The sequence below is a fragment of the Ranitomeya variabilis genome, chromosome 2 (genome assembly GCF_051348905.1).
Source record: "Ranitomeya variabilis isolate aRanVar5 chromosome 2, aRanVar5.hap1, whole genome shotgun sequence".
Taxonomy (NCBI): domain Eukaryota; kingdom Metazoa; phylum Chordata; class Amphibia; order Anura; family Dendrobatidae; genus Ranitomeya; species Ranitomeya variabilis.
Window position 1 is genome coordinate 148,465,194 of NC_135233.1, and position 23,451 is coordinate 148,488,644.

The 23,451-nt window shown below is 47.3% G+C and overlaps 1 protein-coding gene across 2 annotated transcripts in view; it reads left to right on the forward strand.

The window, feature by feature from the left end:
- The window catches only part of ADGB (androglobin), a 509,594-nt gene that overhangs the window by 163,716 nt on the left and 322,427 nt on the right, over positions 1-23,451 (forward strand). For both annotated transcript variants that reach the window (XM_077283074.1, XM_077283075.1), the window contains exon 11: positions 619-793. In XM_077283074.1, coding sequence (XP_077139189.1) covers positions 619-793 — 175 coding nt within the window. The remainder of the gene's footprint in view (positions 1-618; positions 794-23,451) is intronic.

Below are 23,451 nucleotides of genomic sequence, written 5' to 3' on the forward strand. Positions count from 1 at the left end.
TTTATTTGATGTTTAAAACACTTTTGTGCTTAACACTCAAAAGGAGACATGGCCTCACCAGAGGTGTGGGGGTCAGGCATCACTTTGATGTATATGCACCACAATTTTGGTTCAAAAATTGTTTTATATGTAAGCCAACTAAGAGGTGTTGTTGGATAAGTTAGACAAAAGTGTCTAAAGATTGTATTCTGCAAAATTCATCAGCGTATTCAGATTAAGTACACCTTGTCTACATATTAAAGAAGTTGTCCCCTCACAGAAAATCTTTGTTTGTTATATATACAATTACTCACCGTCCCTGGTCCAGTGCTGAGTCTCTTCTCCTCCCCTGTCCGGTATTGACTGTGGAGCTGACTTCAAGTCGACAGCCAGTGACTGAGCCTAGTGGCTCTGAGACGGGCATTCCATTTACATGGGCAGAATCACGGAGCTCAATGATTTGCTACCATAATGTTGACGTGACCTCAATGACTCAACTAGTACCAGACTCCAGAAGCAGAGCCTTAGTAAATCTGTCCAAGAGAGTCCTACATTCATTCTTTGCTGTATGTATCCATGTGATATGATATCATATTCTGAATGAACTAAGGAAATTAACTTCTATATTTTTATTACAAGGCAAACTCATCAGAAAAGCTGAGACAATATGGATTATCTCACATTCACAACCACCCAGTACTTGTGTCTCGAACTAGATCGTGCCCTTTAGTTGCACCACCAAAACCACCTCCTATGCCACGTTGGAAACTTATAAGGCAGAAAAAAGAAGTTAATATTACAGATGAAGCTAAAGGTGAAATTGTGTTCGTATATGATTTCTTAATGCTGCAGAGAAAATGTAGTGTTAGTAACACTAGTGTTGAGCATTCCGATACCGCAAGTATCGGGTATCGGCCGATACTTGCGGGTATCGGAATTCCGATACCGAGATCCGATACTTTTGTGATATCGGGAATCGGTATCGGGATTAATATCAATGTGTAAAATAAAGAATTAAAATAAAAAATATTGCTATACTCACCTCTCCGACGCAGCCTGGACCTTACCGAGGGAACCGGGAGCCTTCTTTGCTTAAAATGCGCGCGTTTACTGCCTTCCATGACGTCACGGCTTCTGATTGGTCGCGTGCCGCCCATGTGACGGCGACGCGACCAATCACAACATGCCGTGACGTAATTTTAGGTCCTGAATGCCTAATTCTAGGCATTCAGGATTTGAAAATTACGTCACGGCTTGTGATTGGTCGCGTGCCGCCCATGTGACCGCGGCGCGACCAATCACAAGCCGTGACGTAATTTTCAAATCCTGAATGCCTAGAATTAGGCATTCAGGACCTGAAATTACGTCACGGCTTGTTGTGATTGGTCGCGTCGCCGTCACATGGGCGGCACGCGACCAATCAGAAGCCGTGACGTCACGGAAGGCAGTAAACGCGCGCATTTTAAGCAAAGAAGGCTCCCGGTTCCCTCCGTAAGGTCCAGGCTGCGTCGGAGAGGTGAGTATAGCAATATTTTTTATTTTAATTCTTTATTTTACACAGTAATATGGATCCCAGGGCCTGAAGGAGAGTTTCCTCTCCTTCAGACCCTGGGAACCATCAGGGATACCGTCCGATACTTGAGTCCCATTGACTTGTATTGGTATCGGGTATCGGTATCGGATTAGATCCGATACTTTGCCGGTATCGGCCGATACTTTCCGATACCGATACTTTCAAGTATCGGACGGTATCGCTCAACACTAAGTGTTACCTTTCTTTTCTTCCATGTCTTAGTAGACCTGAGCAATGGACATCTCATCTCCAATACAAATTTGTAATGTATATGGCCATGTGTTGTTATTATGCAATAATCCTATGAGGTTTATTGCTTTTAAGGTAGATTTGTAGCATATTTAATATTTAAAATATAGCATTTTTAATTAAATAAATGTTTTTAGAGTATATTTAAATTGCAGTATGGCAGCATAAATTGGAGATTTTTTACAGCCATGTATGTTTTACTATAGTGTTACAAAGAGCACATACTTTTACGAGCCAGCTAGTTATGATGCAACTAGGATGACTAGTCCAAGACGAAGGTCCCGAGAGGATTTCCCATGCCTTACTGCATGTGACTGATAGAGACCTTTTCATTTAGGGAAATAGAGCAGGGAGAAGTCACCTGGGTTCTGCCTCATAGGCTATCATAGCATCATTCCTGGTCAGCATCTACTGTGTTATGATAGGGCTAGCGGAACGCACCTAATGAAAGTATATATTTTATTAGGATAGATGCGTTCGCAGCCCGGGGTCCACCGTGCAGGAGAACCTGCTGCTAGTAAATAGCGGAACTAATGGCAGTGTTAGCTAACTCTGTTACTTCACAGAGCAGCCGTGAACTCAAAGCACTGCGCCCTGTTAGACTCCACAGAGGCACAGGCTAACTGTCTAATCAAGAGCAGTCAGTGGTCTTGCACGCACACGAAACTCCTCGCCAGCATTCTAGGGGCTTATTTCGGCCAGGTCCCTGAACACACAAGCATACGAACTCCTCGCCGGAGGTGCCAGCATTCTAGGGGCTTATTTCAGCCGGGTCCCTGAACACACTCATACAAGACCACACTGGTGCAAAGTACAGAAATGAAAGCAATACTAGCACATGGCCGTGCGGCCATGCGAGCCTTATATAGCTGCAGCAAGTAAAAGACCTTCCCAGAAGGACCAATGAGAGGCTGACATACCTGAGCATGTGACCCTAAATCTTCACTGAGAGATCTTGCCCTGGGCATGCTCAGTGTGTGCCAAGCAGGACTTAGTCCTAGCACCTACAGGACCTTCCTGAAAGGACCAATGGACTTAGCTGCAGTATCTGACCATGTGACCCTCGATCTCCACTGAGAGATCTTACTCAGGGCATGCTCAGAATGAGAAGAGCAGGACTTAGTCCAAGAAGCGTCTACTCGCCGCTGCCCAGCACTGACTTCAATGGCAGAAGCAGGAAAAGCAGCAGTAACTCTTTGTACAGAGTGGGACCGAGCAAGACGCTGGGACTGACACCTCTGCTGAGCAGGCTCCACTGCGGCAGGAGAAGAATGGGAGACCGCAGCGGAGATGGCCCGAGATTCCCCCTGTGCAGAGGTGGGAACTCGACCCCTAACATACTGTATAGATGTTTTCTTTTTTAAAACACTGCCTGTAGTAAAATGTGTACTTAAATGTTCACTGTTTTTCAGAAAAACTGTACATAAATGAATAGTGTAAGCAAAAATAAGAAAATATGTAAAATATCTTAATAGAGAACTCTGCTCCTTTCTCTACCTACAGTGGGGAAAAAAGTATTTAGTCAGCCACCAATTGTGCAAGTTCTCCCACTTAAAAAGATGAGAGAGGCCTGTAATTGACATCATAGGTAGACCACAACTATGAGAGTCAAAATTGAGAAAACAAATCCAGAAAATCACCTTGTCTGATTTGGCAAGATTTATTTTTCAAATAATAGTGGAAAATAAGTATTTGATTATTAACAAAAGTTCATCTCAATATTTTGTTATATATTCTTTGTTGGCAATGACAGAGGTCAAACGTGTTCTGTAAGTCTTCACAAGGTTGGCACACACTGTTGGTGGTATGTTGGCCCATTCCTCCATGCAGATCTCCTCTAGAGCAGTGATGTTTTGGACATGTCGCTGGGCAACACGGACTTTAAGCTCCCTTCAAAGGTTTTCTATGGGGTGGAGATCTGGAGACTGGCTAGGCCACTGCAGGACCTTCATATGCTTCTTACGATGCCACTCCTTCATCGCCCTGGCGGTGTGCTTGGGATCATTATCATGCTGAAAGACCCATCCACGTTTCATCTTCAATGCCCTTGCTGATGGAAGGAGGTTTGCACTTAAAATCTCACGATACATGGCCCCATTCATTCTTTCATGTACACGGATCAGTCATCCTGGTCCCCTAGCAGAGAAACAGCCCCAAAGCATGATGTTGCCAACCCCATCCTTCATAGTAGGTATGGTGTTCTTTGGATTCAACTCAGCATTCTATCTCCTCCAAACACAACGAGTTTTGTTTCTACCAAGCAGTTCTACTTTGGTTTCATCAGACCATATGTCATTCTCCCAGTACTCATCTGGATAATCCAAATGCTCTCTAGCAAACTTCAGACAGGCTGGACATGTACTGGCTTAAGCAGCGGGACACGTCTGGCACTGCAGAATTTGAGTCCCTAGCAGTGTAGTGTGTTACTGATGGTAGCCTTTGTTACGGTGGTCCCAGCTCTATGCAGGTCATTCACTAAGTCCCCTTGTGTGGTACTGGGATTTTTGCTCACCGTTCTTCTGATCATTTTGACCCCATGAGGTGAGATCATGCGTGGAGTCCCAGATCGAGGGAAATTATCAGTGGTCTTGTATGTCTTCCATTTTCTTATTATTACTCCCACAGTTGATTTCATCACACCAAGCTGCTTGCCTATTGCAGATTCAGTCTTCCCAGCCTGGTGCAGGGCTACAATTTTGTTTCTGGTGTCCTTCGACAGCTCTTTGGTCTTCACCATAGTGGAGTTTGAAGTGTGACTGTTTGAGGTTGTGGATAGGTGTCTTTTATACTGATAACAAGTTCAAACAGGTGCCATTACTACAGATAATGAGTGGAGGAGAGTGGGGCATCTTAAATAAGAAGTTACAGGTCTGTGACAGCCGGAAAACTTGCATGTTATTAGATGACCAAATACTTATTTTCCACCATAATTTTAAAAATAAATCTTGCCAAATCAGACAAGGTGATTTTCTGGATTTGTTTTCTCAGTTTTGACTCTAATAGTTGTGGTCTACCCATGATGTCAATTACAGGCCTCTCTCATCTTTTTAAGTGGGAGAACTTGCATAATTAGTGGCTGACTAAATCTTTTTTCCCCACTGTATGAACTTTTTCTCCATCCTCCTGCTCCCCACACCTGACCTAAACTATCATTCACTTCGAAAAAAATATATATTAAATGCACCTTGGTTAAAAAATACTCAATGCCAGCTCCCTGAACTTACAGCTGTTTAAATCTATTATGAGGCAAGGGGAGGAAGAGGAAGGAGCACAGAAATGGTGCTACTGCTCACTAATAAGGGTCTTATCTCACCCCATCGTTGGAATGTGCATGTTCGAATTGGGGCTTATTCGATGAATGTTCGTCAAACGTTCGACGAACACCGTCGAACCCCATTGAAACCAAAGGCAGGTAAGCACAAACACATATAAACACATAGAATACACATAGAAAACACCTTAAAAGGTGTCCAAAAGCTGACAAACTGCTCAGAAGACACAACAAACACATGGAAAAGTCACAAGTACATAAAGTCATGCAAAAAGAAAAGAGCTGGAGGAGTAAAAGGAGGAGGAGACACAGATATAGGCATGTCATGCCGTTCTAAAATCAAGAAAGGATAGAGTAAAAATCTAAAATCAGCCTACCAACACCCAGACGTCATGACAAAAAATGTAAAAAAGAAATATCTTTAGGTAGAATGGCTGTGGGTCCTTTCCGAACACTTTCTTTAGAAGACGTAGTGGTACCCCCATTGGGAGTCCTGCCAAAAAAGGAACCCAATACATTCAGACTAATCCACCATTTGTCATATCCAAGGGGCAGGTCAGTAAACGACAACATCAATGCAGAACAAAGTACAGTACTATATACTGTACTTCCTTTGACGAGGCAATCAGGCAGGTCAAGAAGTTGGGAAGGGGCACCCTAATGGCCCAAACAGACATTGAGAGGGCGTTCCGGTTACTACCTGTGCCTCCGAATAGTGTCCGCTTATTCGGCTGCTTCTGTGAAGGAGCATACTACATAGATCGCTGTTTGCCCATGGGGTTCTCCATATCCTGCTCACTATTTGAGGCGTTTAGTTGCTTCCTCGAATGGGTCGTCATGGACATTTCTAAGGGGGCACATATTATCCATTACCTCGACGACTTCTTATGCCTGGGCCCAAAAGATTCGCAACAGTGTGAATACACGCGGTAGTCCACCTGTGAGAAGGAGAGAGCTGGAGGGAGAGCGGACAACCCAGAGCCGAGGGGTTAGATTGAGAAAGGAAAAAGGCGGTGTAGCTTGCTTCATCGGTGGGGTACTCTGCTGAGTAGCAGAAACTGCCACTAGGCCCAAAGTATTGCCTGGGCTAGATGCAGTTAAAAATTAGTAATTAGATAAACAGGCAGTGTAGCTTGCTTCATAGGTGGGGTACTCTGCTGAGTAGCACAAAATGCTACTAGGCCCAAAACGATTTACTGGGTTAGATGCAGTAAAAATTTAGATACACAGACAGTGTAGTTAGCTTCACAGGCGGGCTACTCCGCTGACTTGCAGACACTGCTCCTAGGCCCAAAACGATTTACTGGGTTAGATGCAGTAAAAATTTAGATACACAGGCGGTGTAGTTAGCTTCACAGGTGGGCTACTCCGCTGACTTGCAGACACTGCTCCTAGGCCCAAAACGATTTACTGGGTTAGATGCAGTAAAAATTTAGATACACAGGCGGTGCAGTTAGCTTCACAGGCGGGCTACTCCGCTAACGTGCAGACACTGCTACTAGGCCCAAAACGATTTACTGGGTTAGATGCAGTAAAAATTTAGATACACAGGCGGTGTAGCTTCACAGGCGGAATACTCCGCTGACGTGCAGACACTTCTCCTAGGCCCAAAACGATTTGCTGGGTTAGATGCAGTAAAAATTTAGATACACAGGCGGTGTAGTTAGCTTCACAGGCGGGCTACTCCGCTGATGTGCAGACACTGCTCCAAAACCCCAAAACGATTTACTGGGTTAGATGCAGTAAAAATTTAGATACACAGGCGGTGTAGTTAGCTTCACAGGCGGGCTACTCCGCTAACGTGCAGACACTGCTCCTAGGCCCAAAACGATTTACTGGGTTAGATGCAGTAAAATTTAGATACACAGGCGGTGTAGCTTCACAGGCGGGCTACTCAGCTGATGTGCAGACACTTCTCCTAGGCCCAAAACGATTTACTGGGTTAGATGCATTAAAAATTTAGATACACAGGCGGTGTAGTTAGCTTCACAGGCGGGCTACTCCGCTGACGTGCAGACACTGCTACTAAGCCCAAAACGATTTACTGGGTTAGATGCAGTAAAAATTTAGATACACAGGCGGTGTAGCTTCACAGGCGGGCTACTCCGCTGACGTGCAGACACTGCTCCTAGGCCCAAATGATTTACTGGGTTAGATGCAGTAAAAATTTAGATACACAGGCGGTGTAGCTAGCTTCACAGGCGGGCTACTCAGATGACTATCAGACAATGCTACTAGCCAAAAAGAATTGGCTGAGCTAGATTACACCAAATGCTGTGACAAACATTTGCACAGCACTGGCACAGACCTGCCTGGCAAACAGTGCTATGAACTGCTGTAACCTACCCTGAAAAGGGCTGATATTACAACTAGTCCCAACTCCCGACTCCCTAAACCTATCTCTCAGAAAATTTGCTCCCAAAAAAGATTATTTGTCTGTATAGCGCAGCGGTGCCGTCTAACACTATGCTGCAGCAGTGAGGAAATGGTGGCGACAGGGAAAATGGCTGGCTCTTATAGGGCAAGTACATGTGATATACACAGCCAATGACACATGCCCTTGCTTGTGTGCAGCACATGCACATTGCTGTGTGTGTGTGCACTGCTGATAGGCTGAGAGACTGCACCACCCCACTGTAAATGCTGGAAAGAAAAAAAAAATGAGATCGGCGTTATTTCAGCACAGATCTATCCCCCGCCCCCCCCCCGCCCACTATACACTGAAACAGTCCATTAACAATGATAAACAGTTTTAATGTGCAAATCAAGCTAGGCTTTTGGTGAATGAACAGTTATCGTACAGAAACTCGAACAGCCGAATTTTAAGCAAATTGTTCGGGTTTGTCGAACGACTCGAACACCGACCAAAACAACTCGAATTTGAAATTGGCGAACAGTTCGACTCGAACACCGCTCATCTCTACTACATAGACAAAGGAAAGCAGGAATGTCTCATGTGGGTGTGTGGTGTATAGAAAACATACCAGCTGGTCTCTACTCACTAGCTCAGAAAAAAGAAACAAACTAAAAATTAAAGATATAGTTCACAGGGAAAAACTGATCAAAAATTCTGGATATAAGTTATATATGGACGAGCACTTTATGAAAAGTCACTTAAAACTTAGAAATAATAAACCTGTAATCAAAGACTAAAAGTAAACAGCAAATATAGTTGCCCTCTTTGTCTCAGTCTGTAACTTTTTCTGCCTATTCCTGAACAGGGGAATGAATCTCATGCCGATCATTTTTGGTAGGTGGTTTACTAAACCCCACCCCTTTACTTTGGTTCCCACTATAAATTATAAACTTGGGGTAAATGTGGAATAACTGGAGGTAAGGCAACTAAATAAAGAAAATATAAATATTATATTACCTTTAAAAAAATATTGCATGAAAATGCACATTTCTAAAGCTTCTCTTGATGATCCTCACTGTTATGGACTGGTAATTTAGGAGCGACATGCGACTAGCTCTGAGCAGGTGGTAACTATACTGACCGCAGTTCCTGATCTTAACACAACACTAGAAGTAGCCGTGGGATGTTCCTGTCACTCCCTGACACCTCGTCACAGCCGGAGAACTAGCTACCCCTAAAGGTAGAAACAGGAAAGCTATCTTGCCTCAGAGAAAATTGTCGCGCCCCCTCCACCGCCGCAGGGCCGAGGGGTACCCGGTACCGGGCCTCCGAGTTTCTGCTTCTGGGGTTGTCACGGCGGCTAGGCCCCGGTCCGTGACCCTGCCGTGGGGGCGCACAGTAGAATGCGAGGTGTGGGTGTTGGTGGTGATGATAGCGATGTAGCGGTGCAGTTGTGGGGTGCAGGCCGCGATAAATAACGAGGACACCAGGTTGCAGTCTCTTTACCTCTTTACTGGAGATCTCTGAGTCCTCAGTCCAGAACACGGTTCACCAGGCTACGCAAGTCCAGCCGGTCCAATGGCACCTCCAGAGTCCTCCTCTCAGGTGGAAATCTGTGCCTTCCTTCTAGCGCTATGTGTTGTAGTCCTTCCCTGCTGTGCTCACGGAAAGTGACCCCACAACGGTTGTGTCTGTTTCTTAAGTTCCCTCACAACTCGATTTGATGTTCCTCTGTAATCCACCCCTCCCTGTATTCAGGTTGGAATGGCACCCGTTTGTCAGGTAGGCCTGGAGTTCTTCCGGGACCCTAGAGACGCCCCTCTCCCGCAATTGCCCCCCAAGACTTCATAGGTGATATGTGGTAGACAGCCCGCCTGAGACCGACTGTCCTGCCGCTGTTTGGAGTATGGCTTGAAGCTGTATTCTAATCCACTCCCTCGGCGTTCCGGCCACCGGTATTGCGCCTCAGCAGGGTGCTGCCTCTTTCAACAAAACCCCTGCTGGTATTCTCCTTCTGCTTGATCTCGTTTCTCACTCAGCACAATCTGCCTCGCTTCTAGTCCTTTCTTGGGCACCGCCGCTAAGCTGAGCAGGCACGGTCCCGTTACGTTCTCTCAATGCCAAGCCTCTGCCAGGATCCCACCCCTGGCAGAGACCCTACAGTCTCTCCCTTCACAACACCCTCTGCCACAGGGTGTTGCTCTGTTCAATCCCGTCAGCGTTCTCTCTAACTTCCTGCCTGACCCCCAGTTTATCCACTATGGTGGGGAGTGGCCTAATGAATAGCACCCTTAGCTCCCCCCGGAGGCCCTGCTGTGAAACATATTGGTGTCTGTGATACCTGATTGGAGGAACTCCTTCAGTGCCATCGAACGTACCATGGCTCCCCTTAGTGGCTGAGCCACAGTACTGCAACGACCAGGACTCTGGGGTGCTGCACTCCCCCCTGGTTAAACACAGTACTCCGGGACTGGGAAGAAAAACAACAATACAGATTAGTAAACAGACATACAATTTTGTTGAGTGCAAAACAATAAGTATACTTGAACAGGCTTCCCTTTATGGGAGGTGAGGACACTTTTAACGTTACAAACATAGTCAACATTATAAATTACAGGCTATACATAACTCCTGTTACCCAACCGGGTATTCTACTTAGTGCAAATTCTGGAACAATAAATTAACATTGCCTTTAAGAAACATACACTCTTAGTTTACCAAAGGCCTTCCTATAATCACATTACAGGGTAGGGTAACTTCACATTCTCCTACTTTGAACCTGCAGGACCGCCTGTCCCTATGGCACCAGACCTACTGCCTCTCCTTTCTTTTACAGGACCGCCCCGTTCAGCCAGGGCCTACTGCCTTTCGCTACTATACATAGTATAGACATAACATTCCTTTCGTTTAAAGAACTCTGAGCCAGCTCTACTCGGCTCCTTTAAGGACTCACTCTCTAACCCCTACGGGTTCGCTTTCTGTCCTTAGTAACAAAGTAACTTTCTATGGGGACGCAGGGTTTACCTTCTATCCTCACCTTCATCATTACTTCTTTACTTTCAACTATGCAGATCTCTACTTCTACCCCTGCGGGCTCTCTGCATCTCTTCCTTTCACAAAACATTATTTTCAGATCTCACAATTCAAACAATTTAAACACATATAACTTTTCGTGTAAAACAGTTACATTCTTTTCAAAGCATCATCATATTACTGTTCTAAAACAGTATCGCTTTCAAGTTCAATTCCACGCATCCCCTTTAAGAGGGAACCAAGCCTTTCTGAGGTAGCTCGTCTTCTCAGCCTACCAGTCCACGCAAAGGCTCCGGAATGGCATCTTCGCAAAGTGTCTTTTAACTAAAACCAGTAGGAAAGGTATCTTCGCAAAGTGTCTTTTAACTAAAACCAGTAGGAGGCACCCTTAAGAAGGTGCAACTATTTACAAGGAAGTTCGAATCATGCACAGTCCATGATTACTGCAGTTTGTGTAAAACTTCTGGAAAACAACAATAGTGACCCCGGGTCAACAAAGGGGTCACCTTTTAAAGTTTACCCTGGACGGGTTTAGCAACAAACAATCAGGAACAGTTAAAGGAAAACTATTTACATTTTTCAGGTTTCCGAGGTTTATTCTTCTTCAGGTGGCTTTGGTTCCGGGACCCCGGCCACTGTAGCGTCAGTGTCCGCGGTTCGAACATGCAGATGAACTCGATTGGCCAACTCTGGGGCTGCCACTAGGCGTACCGTTGCGATGGTGACAAGTTCGGGTACTCCCGGGACCAGGTCTGGGGTAGCTAGTGCCGCGGCTCCAGACATACACCGCCGAACATTCCGTGCATACCACCCGAGTGGGTTCAAGTGGCGGCTGTAGGTCACTGGATCCCCCTTTTGTAAGGGTTCTCCGCTTCGGCCACAACAGGGAGCCCTCACGTTACAATGCGCAACGAAAACATCAGTATCCAGTCCCGGCTCGTGTATGAGGCCCCACCCCCTTTTTACATGGTAGGCCAACACAGTGCCCCGCCTTACCGCGTCTCTGTCATCCCCTGTCGGGGGGGGTTGTCGTACTTTCGATGGGCCCATCGACTCAGTCCCTTTCCGTCCTTTCCACTGCAGAATCAAGCACTGTCTATATTGTTCCCATGTAAGCACCGCAAGAGTGGACCCGTTCTCCCGGGATCCATCTGCTCTAAACCAGGGGGTGTCCCACCGAAGAACCACTCCATCTAAGCTCACATCCACGGGCTCCCCCACTCCAGTCGACAGCGGTGGCACCATCCTCCCCAGGTCATCGGGGGATAGCACCATTAGCCCTGCCGAGATAAGTCGCTCCCTACTGAGACGGAGGTGGGTCATGGAATCGGGCTCGTGAAGGGGAGCAGGGACGTCGGCCATACCTGCGCCTAATGTGGTTCCATCGGTGTCGCTCCGGTCCATTAACAAGGGTGCTGGAGTCGGCTGCAGCCCGGACTGCGGCTCCTCCAATAGGATTCTCGGATTCGGCTCCGCTTGCTGTAGTTCCTCCTCCTCTAACTCCGAAGTCAGGATTGGTGGACGTAGCCCCGCTGTCGGGTCCGCAGGCTTCCGGTCCATCGTTGGTGAAGGAGGACAAGCCGGAATCGCTTCCTCCTCGCTCAGGCACTCGCTGTTCATCATCGCTGCCCGATAGTCGGTGGCAGTGCATGCACCTAACTCCGCCATTTCTCCGAGGTCGGGCTTCTCCGTCCCCAGCCCCTCGCTGTTGCATATCAAGGGGTGTTTCTCTTCCGTTTTGGGGTGGGTCATTCCTCTGCAACCAGAAGTGCAGGGGGCGGTAGCCATTTCTCGCGCCACACTGGGAGTCTCCGCCCATAACACGCCCTCCTTCCCCTTGGATGTAGCAATGGCGGCGCCTTTTGGCGGGAACTTTTGGCGGCTAATGGCGCAGCACAGTCTTACAATAAAGTACAGTCCAAGCACAGTAAATCACAGTCTCTAGGCACACATGACCTGATTCTTCAGGCTTAAGTAGATCCTGTTCGTGACGCCAAGTTCTGTCGCGCCCCCTCCACCGCCGCAGGGCCGAGGGGTACCCGGTACCGGGCCTCCGAGTTTCTGCTTCTGGGGTTGTCACGGCGGCTAGGCCCCGGTCCGTGACCCTGCCGTGGGGGCGCACAGTAGAATGCGAGGTGTGGGTGTTGGTGGTGATGATAGCGATGTAGCGGTGCAGTTGTGGGGTGCAGGCCGCGATAAATAACGAGGACACCAGGTTGCAGTCTCTTTACCTCTTTACTGGAGATCTCTGAGTCCTCAGTCCAGAACACGGTTCACCAGGCTACGCAAGTCCAGCCGGTCCAATGGCACCTCCAGAGTCCTCCTCTCAGGTGGAAATCTGTGCCTTCCTTCTAGCGCTATGTGTTGTAGTCCTTCCCTGCTGTGCTCACGGAAAGTGACCCCACAACGGTTGTGTCTGTTTCTTAAGTTCCCTCACAACTCGATTTGATGTTCCTCTGTAATCCACCCCTCCCTGTATTCAGGTTGGAATGGCACCCGTTTGTCAGGTAGGCCTGGAGTTCTTCCGGGACCCTAGAGACGCCCCTCTCCCGCAATTGCCCCCCAAGACTTCATAGGTGATATGTGGTAGACAGCCCGCCTGAGACCGACTGTCCTGCCGCTGTTTGGAGTATGGCTTGAAGCTGTATTCTAATCCACTCCCTCGGCGTTCCGGCCACCGGTATTGCGCCTCAGCAGGGTGCTGCCTCTTTCAACAAAACCCCTGCTGGTATTCTCCTTCTGCTTGATCTCGTTTCTCACTCAGCACAATCTGCCTCGCTTCTAGTCCTTTCTTGGGCACCGCCGCTAAGCTGAGCAGGCACGGTCCCGTTACGTTCTCTCAATGCCAAGCCTCTGCCAGGATCCCACCCCTGGCAGAGACCCTACAGTCTCTCCCTTCACAACACCCTCTGCCACAGGGTGTTGCTCTGTTCAATCCCGTCAGCGTTCTCTCTAACTTCCTGCCTGACCCCCAGTTTATCCACTATGGTGGGGAGTGGCCTAATGAATAGCACCCTTAGCTCCCCCCGGAGGCCCTGCTGTGAAACATATTGGTGTCTGTGATACCTGATTGGAGGAACTCCTTCAGTGCCATCGAACGTACCATGGCTCCCCTTAGTGGCTGAGCCACAGTACTGCAACGACCAGGACTCTGGGGCGCTGCAAAATTCCCAAAGGACAGACAGCCCCCCACAAATATTGACTGTGAGTGGAGAAGGAAATGACACACGTAGAATGAAACAGGATTTAGCAAAGGAGGCCACTTCTAGCTAGATAGATAGTACAGGAAAGAACACTGTGCGGTCAATAATAAAAACTAGAAAAAGTCCACCGCAGAGATATGCAAAAATCTCCACACCTGACTAAAGATGTGGAGGGCAAAATCTGCTTCCCAGAGCTTCCAGCTTAGCTGAATAGATCCATGCTGATAAGCTGGACAAATGAGCAAAACATAGAATGTGCTGAACAATAAAGTCCACAACAAGAGGACTGCAAAAGGACAAGCAAGGACTTATCTTTGCTGAACAGGTCAGAGTGTCAGGGAAATCCAAAAGAGCCGTGACTCCAAGCAGGAACAATTGACAACTGGCATTGATTGAGGGAAAAGGCCAGACTAAAATAGCCAAGCCAGAAAGACGATCAGTGGAAGCAGCTGCTGATGCTAAATCCAAGAAGCAGCCATACCACTCAAAACCACCGGAGGGAGCCCAAGAGTGGAATTCACAACACCTCACCTTGACATTTGTAATCTGGATTTTTTGGCTCTCACTAGAATTTTGACATTTTCTATTAAGAGCTTTGGCCTGTGTTACCAATAAATACTTTATCCTGTTAAAAAGACTAACATTATTTTAGTGTACTATGTAGTACAGCAGGGTTGGTGCAGTGTGACAGACAGGCAGTGACCCAGGAAAGTTCAAAACAAAGTCTCTTTAATGTCCCATGTACAAACAAAAGAAAAGGTATCCTCCGGATTGCAGCTGGGAAACAAGACAGTCCATGTCTGAGACTGATTGCCGTGGGCAACTGCACCGCCGTGTCACACTGAGAGGTGCCAGGCCTTTTGGCTCTGCTGGGCTCCGTGTCACTTCACCCAGGCAGAATCTAGCCACCTGCTCTGCAGTTTGCAAACCGAGACTGACACACCCAACCATTTGCTGCAGGGTTTTTAAATGGAATCTGTGGCCATGGGCCACTTGTAAGACCGGCCTGGAGAGAGCAAACTGCCCCACTACCATCCTGTTGTTTGCTCCAAAAATAAAAGCACATGCCATTTTTTTTTTTTAATCTGCCTTGGGCACATAGCTTGCCTAAGAGCAAACTTACTTTTATTTTGCACTGCAATTCAGGCTATATCTGTGACTGCAATGTGATCTAGTGGTCTTAATACACTTCTATGCGCATCCTGGGGGACACATAGCGACCCTTGCATATGACACCTGTCACTTCCTCACAATTGTAATTACACCAACTGTATATGTTTCCTTTATGTAAATCTATTTATGTTATTATTATTATTTTATATAACGCCAAAATATTCCGCTACGCTTAACGGACATTACCATTTCTATATCCCTTGGGGCTCACAATCTGAATTCCCTGTGAAATATGTCCCTATGCTACACAACATCTGGTTTTAACCCGTTAAGTCCCTGGTAATTTTTCATTTCAGCACTTTTATTTTTCCTCCCCTTTTTTCAAAATCCATAACTTTTTTTGAAGGACAAGTCGTAGTTTTGAATGACACCATTCATTTCACCATAAATGTACTCAGCAACAGGAACAAAGATTGTAATGCTGTGTTCCCACAATGAGTTTTTGATGCTGTGTATTTTCACAGTGTCACAAACGCAGCGTCTTAGAGTTCCAGCAAAGTGGATGGGATTTATAGAACTCTCTTGCCCACTGTGATTTTTTTTTTACTCAACAGAAACTGTCCTGCGATGCGTGTTTGAAATCCGCAATATGTCAATTTCTCTTGCGTGAATGCTGAGTTTTATGTGCAGATTTCCACGGTAGAATAGCAATAGATGTGGAAAATCCCCAGGTGAAAAATGCATATACGGTACATTTTTAGTGCATCGTCACTGCAGAATCGCATTAAAATTGTACATGACTGTATCAATGAAGTTTTGTCTAAGCCAAATATCAGGAAGTATAATAAAAAAAGCAGCTTTAAATAAAACATGACATCCCAACAAGAGACAAATACCACTGCGTCTAAAATGTGATACAAATGCATGTAAAAGAAACGCACTGAAACACGCAATGAAAAAATGCAAGTAACCTAATTCACCTAATTAGGCCATGTTCACATGTTCAGTATTTATTTGGTCAGTATTTTACATTAGTATTGATAAGCCAAAACCAGGAGTGGGTGATAAATTCAGAAATGGTGATGTGTTTTTAATATACTTTTCCACTTCTGGTTTTGGTTTACAAATACTGATGTAAAATACTGACCAAATACTGAATGCATGAATGTGGCCTTAGTGCAGAATTAGGCAGAAAACCTGCAACATCAAAAACTCACTAAGTATTTTGGGGGGTAAGGGGTTGGGGTTGTTTTTCAGTATTCATTGTGTGGTAAAAATGACCCTGTACAGCGAGTTCCAGGTCAGTAAGATTTCAGTAATGCAAAATATTTTAATGATTAAAAATAATTCATGCTGGAGTTTTTACTGTTCACTTTGTGTGATAAATTTTATATTTTATTAGTTTGGGCAATTACATACATAGCACTGGAAAAAATATTATTTTTTCTATTTCACTAGTGTATTGCCAAGTTTTTAACACTATGGCCGGAGTCACTCTAAATGTATGAAAAATGGGTCCAAGTCTCCCTACCGAGAGTCGCACGAGTGTAATGCGAGTACAATTCGATTTACATCCGAGCATCCGATTAGCATCCGATTTACATCCAAATGCAGTGCGATTGCTATCCGATTGCAATGCGATTTTAACATGAGATTTTACATACAGCAATTCTCTATTTCCTTTACACATCGTTTTCAAAGGAAATATTCGTCAAAACACACAAAGATATATATACGTATAAATATATATATATTATTGTAGTGTGGCTAATGATCACATAGTCGATGGGAGGTATGTGTCACAGAGATGGCTTGTCTCTGTGATGTAACCAGAAGTATTTTCTCTAGTGCATGAAAGCACTAAGGCTAGTTTCACATTTGCGTTTAAAAACGCAGCGTTTTTAATGCAAACGCATGTGGTGAAAAAACGCGTGCAAACGCTGCGTTTTTTAGACGCATGCGTTTTTGCATGCAGAAAAAAAAACGCGGCGTTTTGCCGCGTTTACATGCGTTTTTTCCTGCGTTTGCGTTTTTGAAACGCATGCTGAGAAGTGTGTGACAGCTGCCAATCATCAAAATCAACAATAAAACCCACTATAAATAGAAATAGCTAGGGTTAGGGGTAGGGTTAGGGTTAGGATCCCTAGGGTTATGGTTAGGGTTAGGGTTAGGGGTAGGGTTAGGGTTAGGGTTAGGATCCCTAGGGTTAGGGGTAGGGTTAGGGGTAGGGTTAGGGTTAGGATTCCTAGGGTTAGGGGTAGGGTTAGGGGTAGGGTTAGGGGTAGGGTTAGGGGTAGGGTTAGGGTTTGGATCCCTTTATCACCTTGATGGTCGGGGGTGGCTTATAAGTGTGTATTCTTGTTTTTTTCTATAAAAACGCATGCGTTTTTAACGCAAAAAAACGCATGTGCTTAAAAACGCATGCGTTTACATAGACAGCAATACGTTTTTTTGCCGCAAAAAAACGCATGCGTTTTTTGCGGCAAAAAAACGCCTCTAGAAATTACTACATGTTGCATTTCTGCAACCAAACGCAAGCATGGAAAAAACGCATGCGTTGTCAAACACGGCAAAACGCATGCAAAAAAAAGCATGCGTTTTTATTGTTAAACATAGGAAAAAAAAGCATGCTTTTTTTGCGGAAAAACGCAGCGGCAAAAAAACGCAAATGTGAAACCAGCCTAAGAGGTTCGTTTGTTGCACCTGGGACCGGGTTGCAGGTAGCTGTGAGAGATGGGTGGGTCTAGCTACCCACATACCTCACCTCTAGGTACTACATCCTTCCCAGGCTATATCTGCCCCCAGCTGTCGGCTTTCCCTGTGCTGGTTACAAAAATTGGGCGGGAGCCCACATCATTTTTTTCCCAAAAATAATCTTTTATTGATGAAATACATGTACAGTAAGCTGCACACACACTGTACTAATTGTATTTGTCACTGACATCTGTATAGTCCATAATTTTTTTCCCTATGCTTGGTTAAACAAAGTAACCATTACTGACTACCACATTTTTTGTTCTTGATTTCTTTTAGTGTTGCTTAAAGCCAGAAAGTTGCCATTTGAAATGACTTTAGTTTTGCTGTTTTTGATCTGCTTTTTTTCTACAAAATTAAACAACTGAATGAACATCCTCCAAGGCCGGTGATTCCATAATTTTTGCCAGGGGTTGTAACCTGTCAGTGTCATTTTACTGTATGTGGCACATGAATTGCCGGCTTTTCAAAGGACACCGGTGCGTAAAAATCGGACAGCACTCGCATGGTTCGAGTGCTGTGCGATTTTTTCTCTAACCCATAGGCTTGCAATGGCGAGTCTTGGTGACAATCACACTGTTAGGGGTCGAGTTCCCTCCTCTGCACAGGGGGAATCTCGGTCCATCTCTGCTGCGGTCTCCCATTCTTCTCCTGCCGCAGTGGAGCCTGCTCAGCGGAGACGTCGGTCCCAGCGTCTCGCTCAGTCTGACTCTGTGCTAAGAGTAACTGCTGCCTTTCCTGCTTCTGCCATTGAAGTCGGTGCTGGGCAGCGGCGAGCAGACGCTTCTGGGTCTAAGTCCTGCTTTGCTCGTTCTGAGCATGCCCAGAGTAAGATCTCTCAGTGGAGATTGAGGGTCACATGATCTGATACTGCAGCTAAGGTCATTGGCTCCTTCAGGAAGGTCCTGTAGGTGCTCACGCTCTGGTGTAGCTTCTCATTGGTCCTTCTAGGAAGGTCCTGTACGTGCTGCAGCTATTTAAGGTTCGCATGACCGCACGGCCATGCGCTAGTATTGTTCTTTGTTAAGTGCTTTGCGCCAGTGTGGTCATGAGAGTATGTGTTCAGGGACCCGGCTGAAATAAGCCCCTAGAATGCTGGCACCTCCGGCGAGGAGTGTGTGTTTGAAAGTGTTCAGGGACCCGGTTGAAATAAGCCCCTAGAATGCTGGCACCTCCGGCGAGCAGTTTTGTGTGCATGCGTGACCACTGATTGCTCTCTGTGTGGGCTGTTAACCTGTGCCTCTGTGAAGCCTAACAGGGCACAGTGCTTTTCTTTCACGACTACTCGGTGAAGTAACTGAGTTAGTCCATTCCGCCATATCGTGTCGCCATTGCTAGCAGCAGGTACTCCTGCACGGTGGACCCCGGGCTGCGAATATCAACAAAAACATCTCTATTTATTCGGTGCGTTCCGCTAGCCGTAACATAATACTAGTGCCAGGGTCTGGCTAGTAAATGGCGGACATTCAGCAAACTTTGCGGTATATCCAGCAGCTGGAGGGTAGGTTGGCGGCTCTCGAAAGCTCAACCCCAGCTGTGGATGTTACTGCAGTTGCTGTACAGGCTGCTAGCGTGGCTGCAGCTACCTTGTCCACTGCCACCCCTGTTCCGACATTATCTCGCCTCCCGCTGCCAGAAAAAATTTCTGGAGACAGCAAATCTTGTAGGGGTTTCGTGAGTCAGTGCTCTATTCATCTCGAGCTCCTGGCTGCATGATTCCCTACTGAGCGGGCTAAGGTGGGATTTATTCTGTCTCTCTTGTCAGACAGGGCGTTGGAGTGGGCTACGCCGCTGTGGGAGCGTGGCGATCATGTGGTGCAGAGTGCTCCGCGGTTCCTGAGCACTCTGAAACAGGTCTTTTTAGGACCTTAAGTCACCCATGACACGGCGCTCCAACTGCTGGCATTAACTCAGGGTGAGTCCATGGTCAGCCATTTTGCCATCCGATTTCGGACTCAGGCTTCTGAGCTGGAGTGGTCGGATAAAGCCCTTATCCCCATATTTTGGAGGGGCCTGGCTGATCACGTTAAGGACGCTCTGGCCACTAGGGAGATTCCTGCCACACTGGAGGAGTTAATATCGGTCTCTACTCGAATTGACCTCCGTTTTAATGAGCGGAGGTTAGAGCGAGCCCAGTGTAGGCAGAGGTTTCAGCTGGCTCCCACCTTCGCCAAACCTCTGGAATCTCCGGTCATGGTACCTGAGTCACATGAGGCCATGGAAGTGTCACGAGCGGGTTCTAAGTCCCGGACTGCTCATGCACTCCAGGTTTGTCATGTTTGCCAGCAGTCAGGACATCTTGCCACCAGATGTTCTCAGCGGTCGAGGAAACGTCAGTGTCTAGTGGTAGTAGGTGGAGGTACACTAGACACGGCGACGTTTGCCTCCGAATTGTCCTTTAAGGGGACAATTATTATTGGCTCATCCTCCCACTCGGTAGAGCTCAGCGTGGATTCTGGGGTGGAGGGCAATTTTATGTCTTCTGCCTTCACCCAATGTCACGCAATACCCCTGGTTATGCTTGCTCAACCAGTGACGGCACGAGTGGTGAATGGGTCGACACTGCCCTCACAGATAACACACCAGACCATCCCTTTTACTCTGTCCATGTCGCCATCCCATCAGGAGATTATATCTCTGCTCGTCATTCCTGAGGGAATTGATGAGGTCCTGTTGGGGATACCTTGGTTACGGTACCACTCTCCTCATATCGAGTGGTCCTCAGGCAGAATTTTGGGATGGGGTGAATCTTGTGGGGGTAGGTGTCAGAGGGAGTGCGTTCAGGTTGCTACTACAGAGGTACCCGCAGATCTATCCTCTCTCCCCAAGCAGTATTGGTCTTATGCGGACATGTTCTCCAAAAAGGCGGCGGAGACCCTTCCTCCCCATCGCCCCTATGACTGTCCTATTGATCTCTTGCCTGGTGCTGAGCCTCCTCGGGGTCGAGTTTATCCATTATCTCTCTTGGAGACGGAGGCAATGTCTCAGTACATTCAAGAGAATCTGGCAAGAGGGTTCATCAGGAAGTCAGTGTCACCTGCTGGGGCTGGGTTCTTCTTCGTGCAGAAGAATGGGGAACTGCGTCCATGCATAGACTACAGGGGTCTTAACGCCATCACCGTTAAGAATAAGTACCCTTTGCCCTTGATATCTGAGCTCTTCGATAGGCTTCGGGGAGCAAGGGTGTTTACTAAACTAGATCTGCGGGGTGCTTACAACCTGATTCGCATCCGTGAGGGGGACGAATGGAAGACGGCTTTTAAAACCAGGGATGGGCACTATGAATATCTGGTGATGCCCTTCGGTCTCTGTAATGCCCCAGCCATTTTCCAAGACTTTGTGAACGACATCTTCCGGGATATGCTCACCACCTTGGTCGTAGTCTATCTGGATGATAGTCTCATCTACTCTCCAGATATTGACTCCCACCGAAGAGATGTTTGCAAAGTCTTCGACCTCCTACGGGCAAACTTCCTCTATGCCAAGTTGGAGAAGTGTGTGTTTGAGCAGGAGTCCTTACCTTTCCTGGGATATATCATCTCCGCCCAGGGATTGGCCATGGATCCTGCCAAACTACAGGCTGTGATGGACTGGCAGGAACCCCATTCTCTTAAAGCGGTTTCAGCACTTTATGGGGTTCATAAATTATTATCGTCAGTTTATTCCGCACTTCTCGACTTTGGTAGCTCCCTTGGTTGCCCTCACCAAGAAGGGAGCAAATCCCAAATTGTGGTCTGTGGAGGTCTCCAAGGCCTTTAACTCCATAAAGTCTCACTTCGCTAGCCTCCCATCCTACATCGCCCCGATGTAGATAGGCCATTTTTCATGGAGGTGGATGCCTCATCTGTTGGTGCTGGAGCAGTCCTCTTCCAAAAGGATGCTCAAGGTCAGAAGCATCTTTGCTTCTTCTTTTCTAAGACCTTCTCACCAGCAGAGAGGAATTATTCCATCGGGGACAGGGAGTTGCTAGCCATGAAGTTGGCTTTCTCGGAGTGGAGACATCTCTTGGAGGGAGCTAGTTTTCCTTTCCAAGTCTTCACAGATCATAAAAATTTGGTGTACCTGCAGACAGCCCAGCAGTTAAATTCTTGCCAGGCCAGATGGTCCTTGTTCTTCTCCCCGTTCCATTTCACCCTCAATTTTCTTTCTGGGGAGAAGAACATTTGTGCCGATGCTCTCTCTCGCTCCGTTGTGTCATCTGTGGAGGAAGAAGAGGAGCCTCGGCTTATTGTCCCCACCGAGAGCCTGAGAACTGTGGCCCTGGTTTCGCTAGAGTCTGTGCCTCCGGGCAAGACTTTTGTACCATCCGGTTTGCGACCGGAGGTTCTCTCTTGGGCACACTCGTCCAGGGTGGGTGGACATTTTGGTTCCAAAAGGACATCTGAGTTACTGGCGAGGACATACTGGTGGCCGCATATGGCTCGTGATGTCGCAGACTATGTTCGGGCGTGTGTCTCCTGCGCCAAAAATAAGTCTCCTCGACAACGGCCAGCTGGGTTATTATATCCTCTGCCGGTGGCAGATAGGCCCTGGGAGATGGTCGGGATGGACTTTGTGGTGGGTTTGCCTAAGTCTCGTGGCTGTACCATCATTTGAGTTATCACCGATCATTTTTCTAAAATGGTGCACTTGGTGCCGCTTCCACGGCTACCTTCTGCACGGGCCTTGGCAGCGTTGTTTATTAAACACATCTTCCGCCTACACGGTATGCCAGACAAAATTGTCAATGACCGGGGTCCCCAGTTTGCGTCTCGGTTCTGGAGAGAGCTTTGTCATCTTCTCAGTATTGAGTTAAATCTCTCTTCTGCTTATCCCGAGACGAATAGGTTGGTAGAGAGGGCCAACCAGACCTTGGTCACATATCTGCAACATTTTGTCTCAGCCAGGCAGGATGTCTGGGCATCCTTGCTATCGTGGGCAGAGTTTGCACTGAACAACGCTGTAGCCGACTCCACTGGACAGACACCATTCCTCCTTAATTATGGTCAGCATCCGTGGGTACCTGTGCCCATGCCCGTGTCTTCCGCCGACTCCAGGATGGCAGACTGGGCTGTGGAGGCACGGGACAATTGGGACCGCACTCAGGATGCCATTCGGGCCTCCAAGGAGAGAATGAGGTCTTCCGCAGATGCACATCGGCGCCCCGCTCCAACCTTTGCTCCCAGCGATTTAGTGTGGCTCTCTGCCCGTAACATCAGGCTGCGTGTTGAGTCCACTAAGTTTGCTCCTCGCTACTTGGGTCCCTTCAAGGTCCTCGAACAGGTTAATCCTGTGGTCTACTGTCTAGCTCTTCCTCCATGCCTAGGTATCACCGACACCTTTCATGTGTCCCTCCTTAAACCCGTATACATGTCCTGGTTTTCTGAGTCATCTGCCGGGACATCGGGTTCGTCTGCGGACGATTACGAGGTGAACGCTATTTTGGGGTACAAGGTGGTTCGTGGCAAAAAATTTTATTTGGTGGACTGGAAGGGTTACGGTCCTGAGGATAGGTCCTGGGAGCCTGCTTAGCAAATTCGGGCTCCGCAGCTCATTGCTGCCTTCGAATGTAGCGAGGCCCAAGGAGGGGGGGGCCCAGGAGGGGGAGTAATGTTAGGGGTTGAGTTCCCTCCTCTGCACAGGGGGAATCTCGGTCCATCTCCGCTGCGGTCTCCCATTCTTCTCCTGCCGCAGTGGAGCCTGCTCAGCGGAGACGTCAGTCCCAGTGTCTCGCTCAGTCTGACTCTGTGCTAAGAGTTACTGCTGCCTTTCCTGCTTCTGCCATTGAAGTCGGTGCTGGGCAGCGGCGAGCAGACGCTTCTGGGTCTAAGTCCTGCTTTGCTCATTCTGAGCATGCCCAGAGTAAGATTTCTCAGTGGAGATCGAGGGTCACATGATCTGATACTGCAGCTAAGGTCATTGGCTTCTTCAGGAAGGTCCT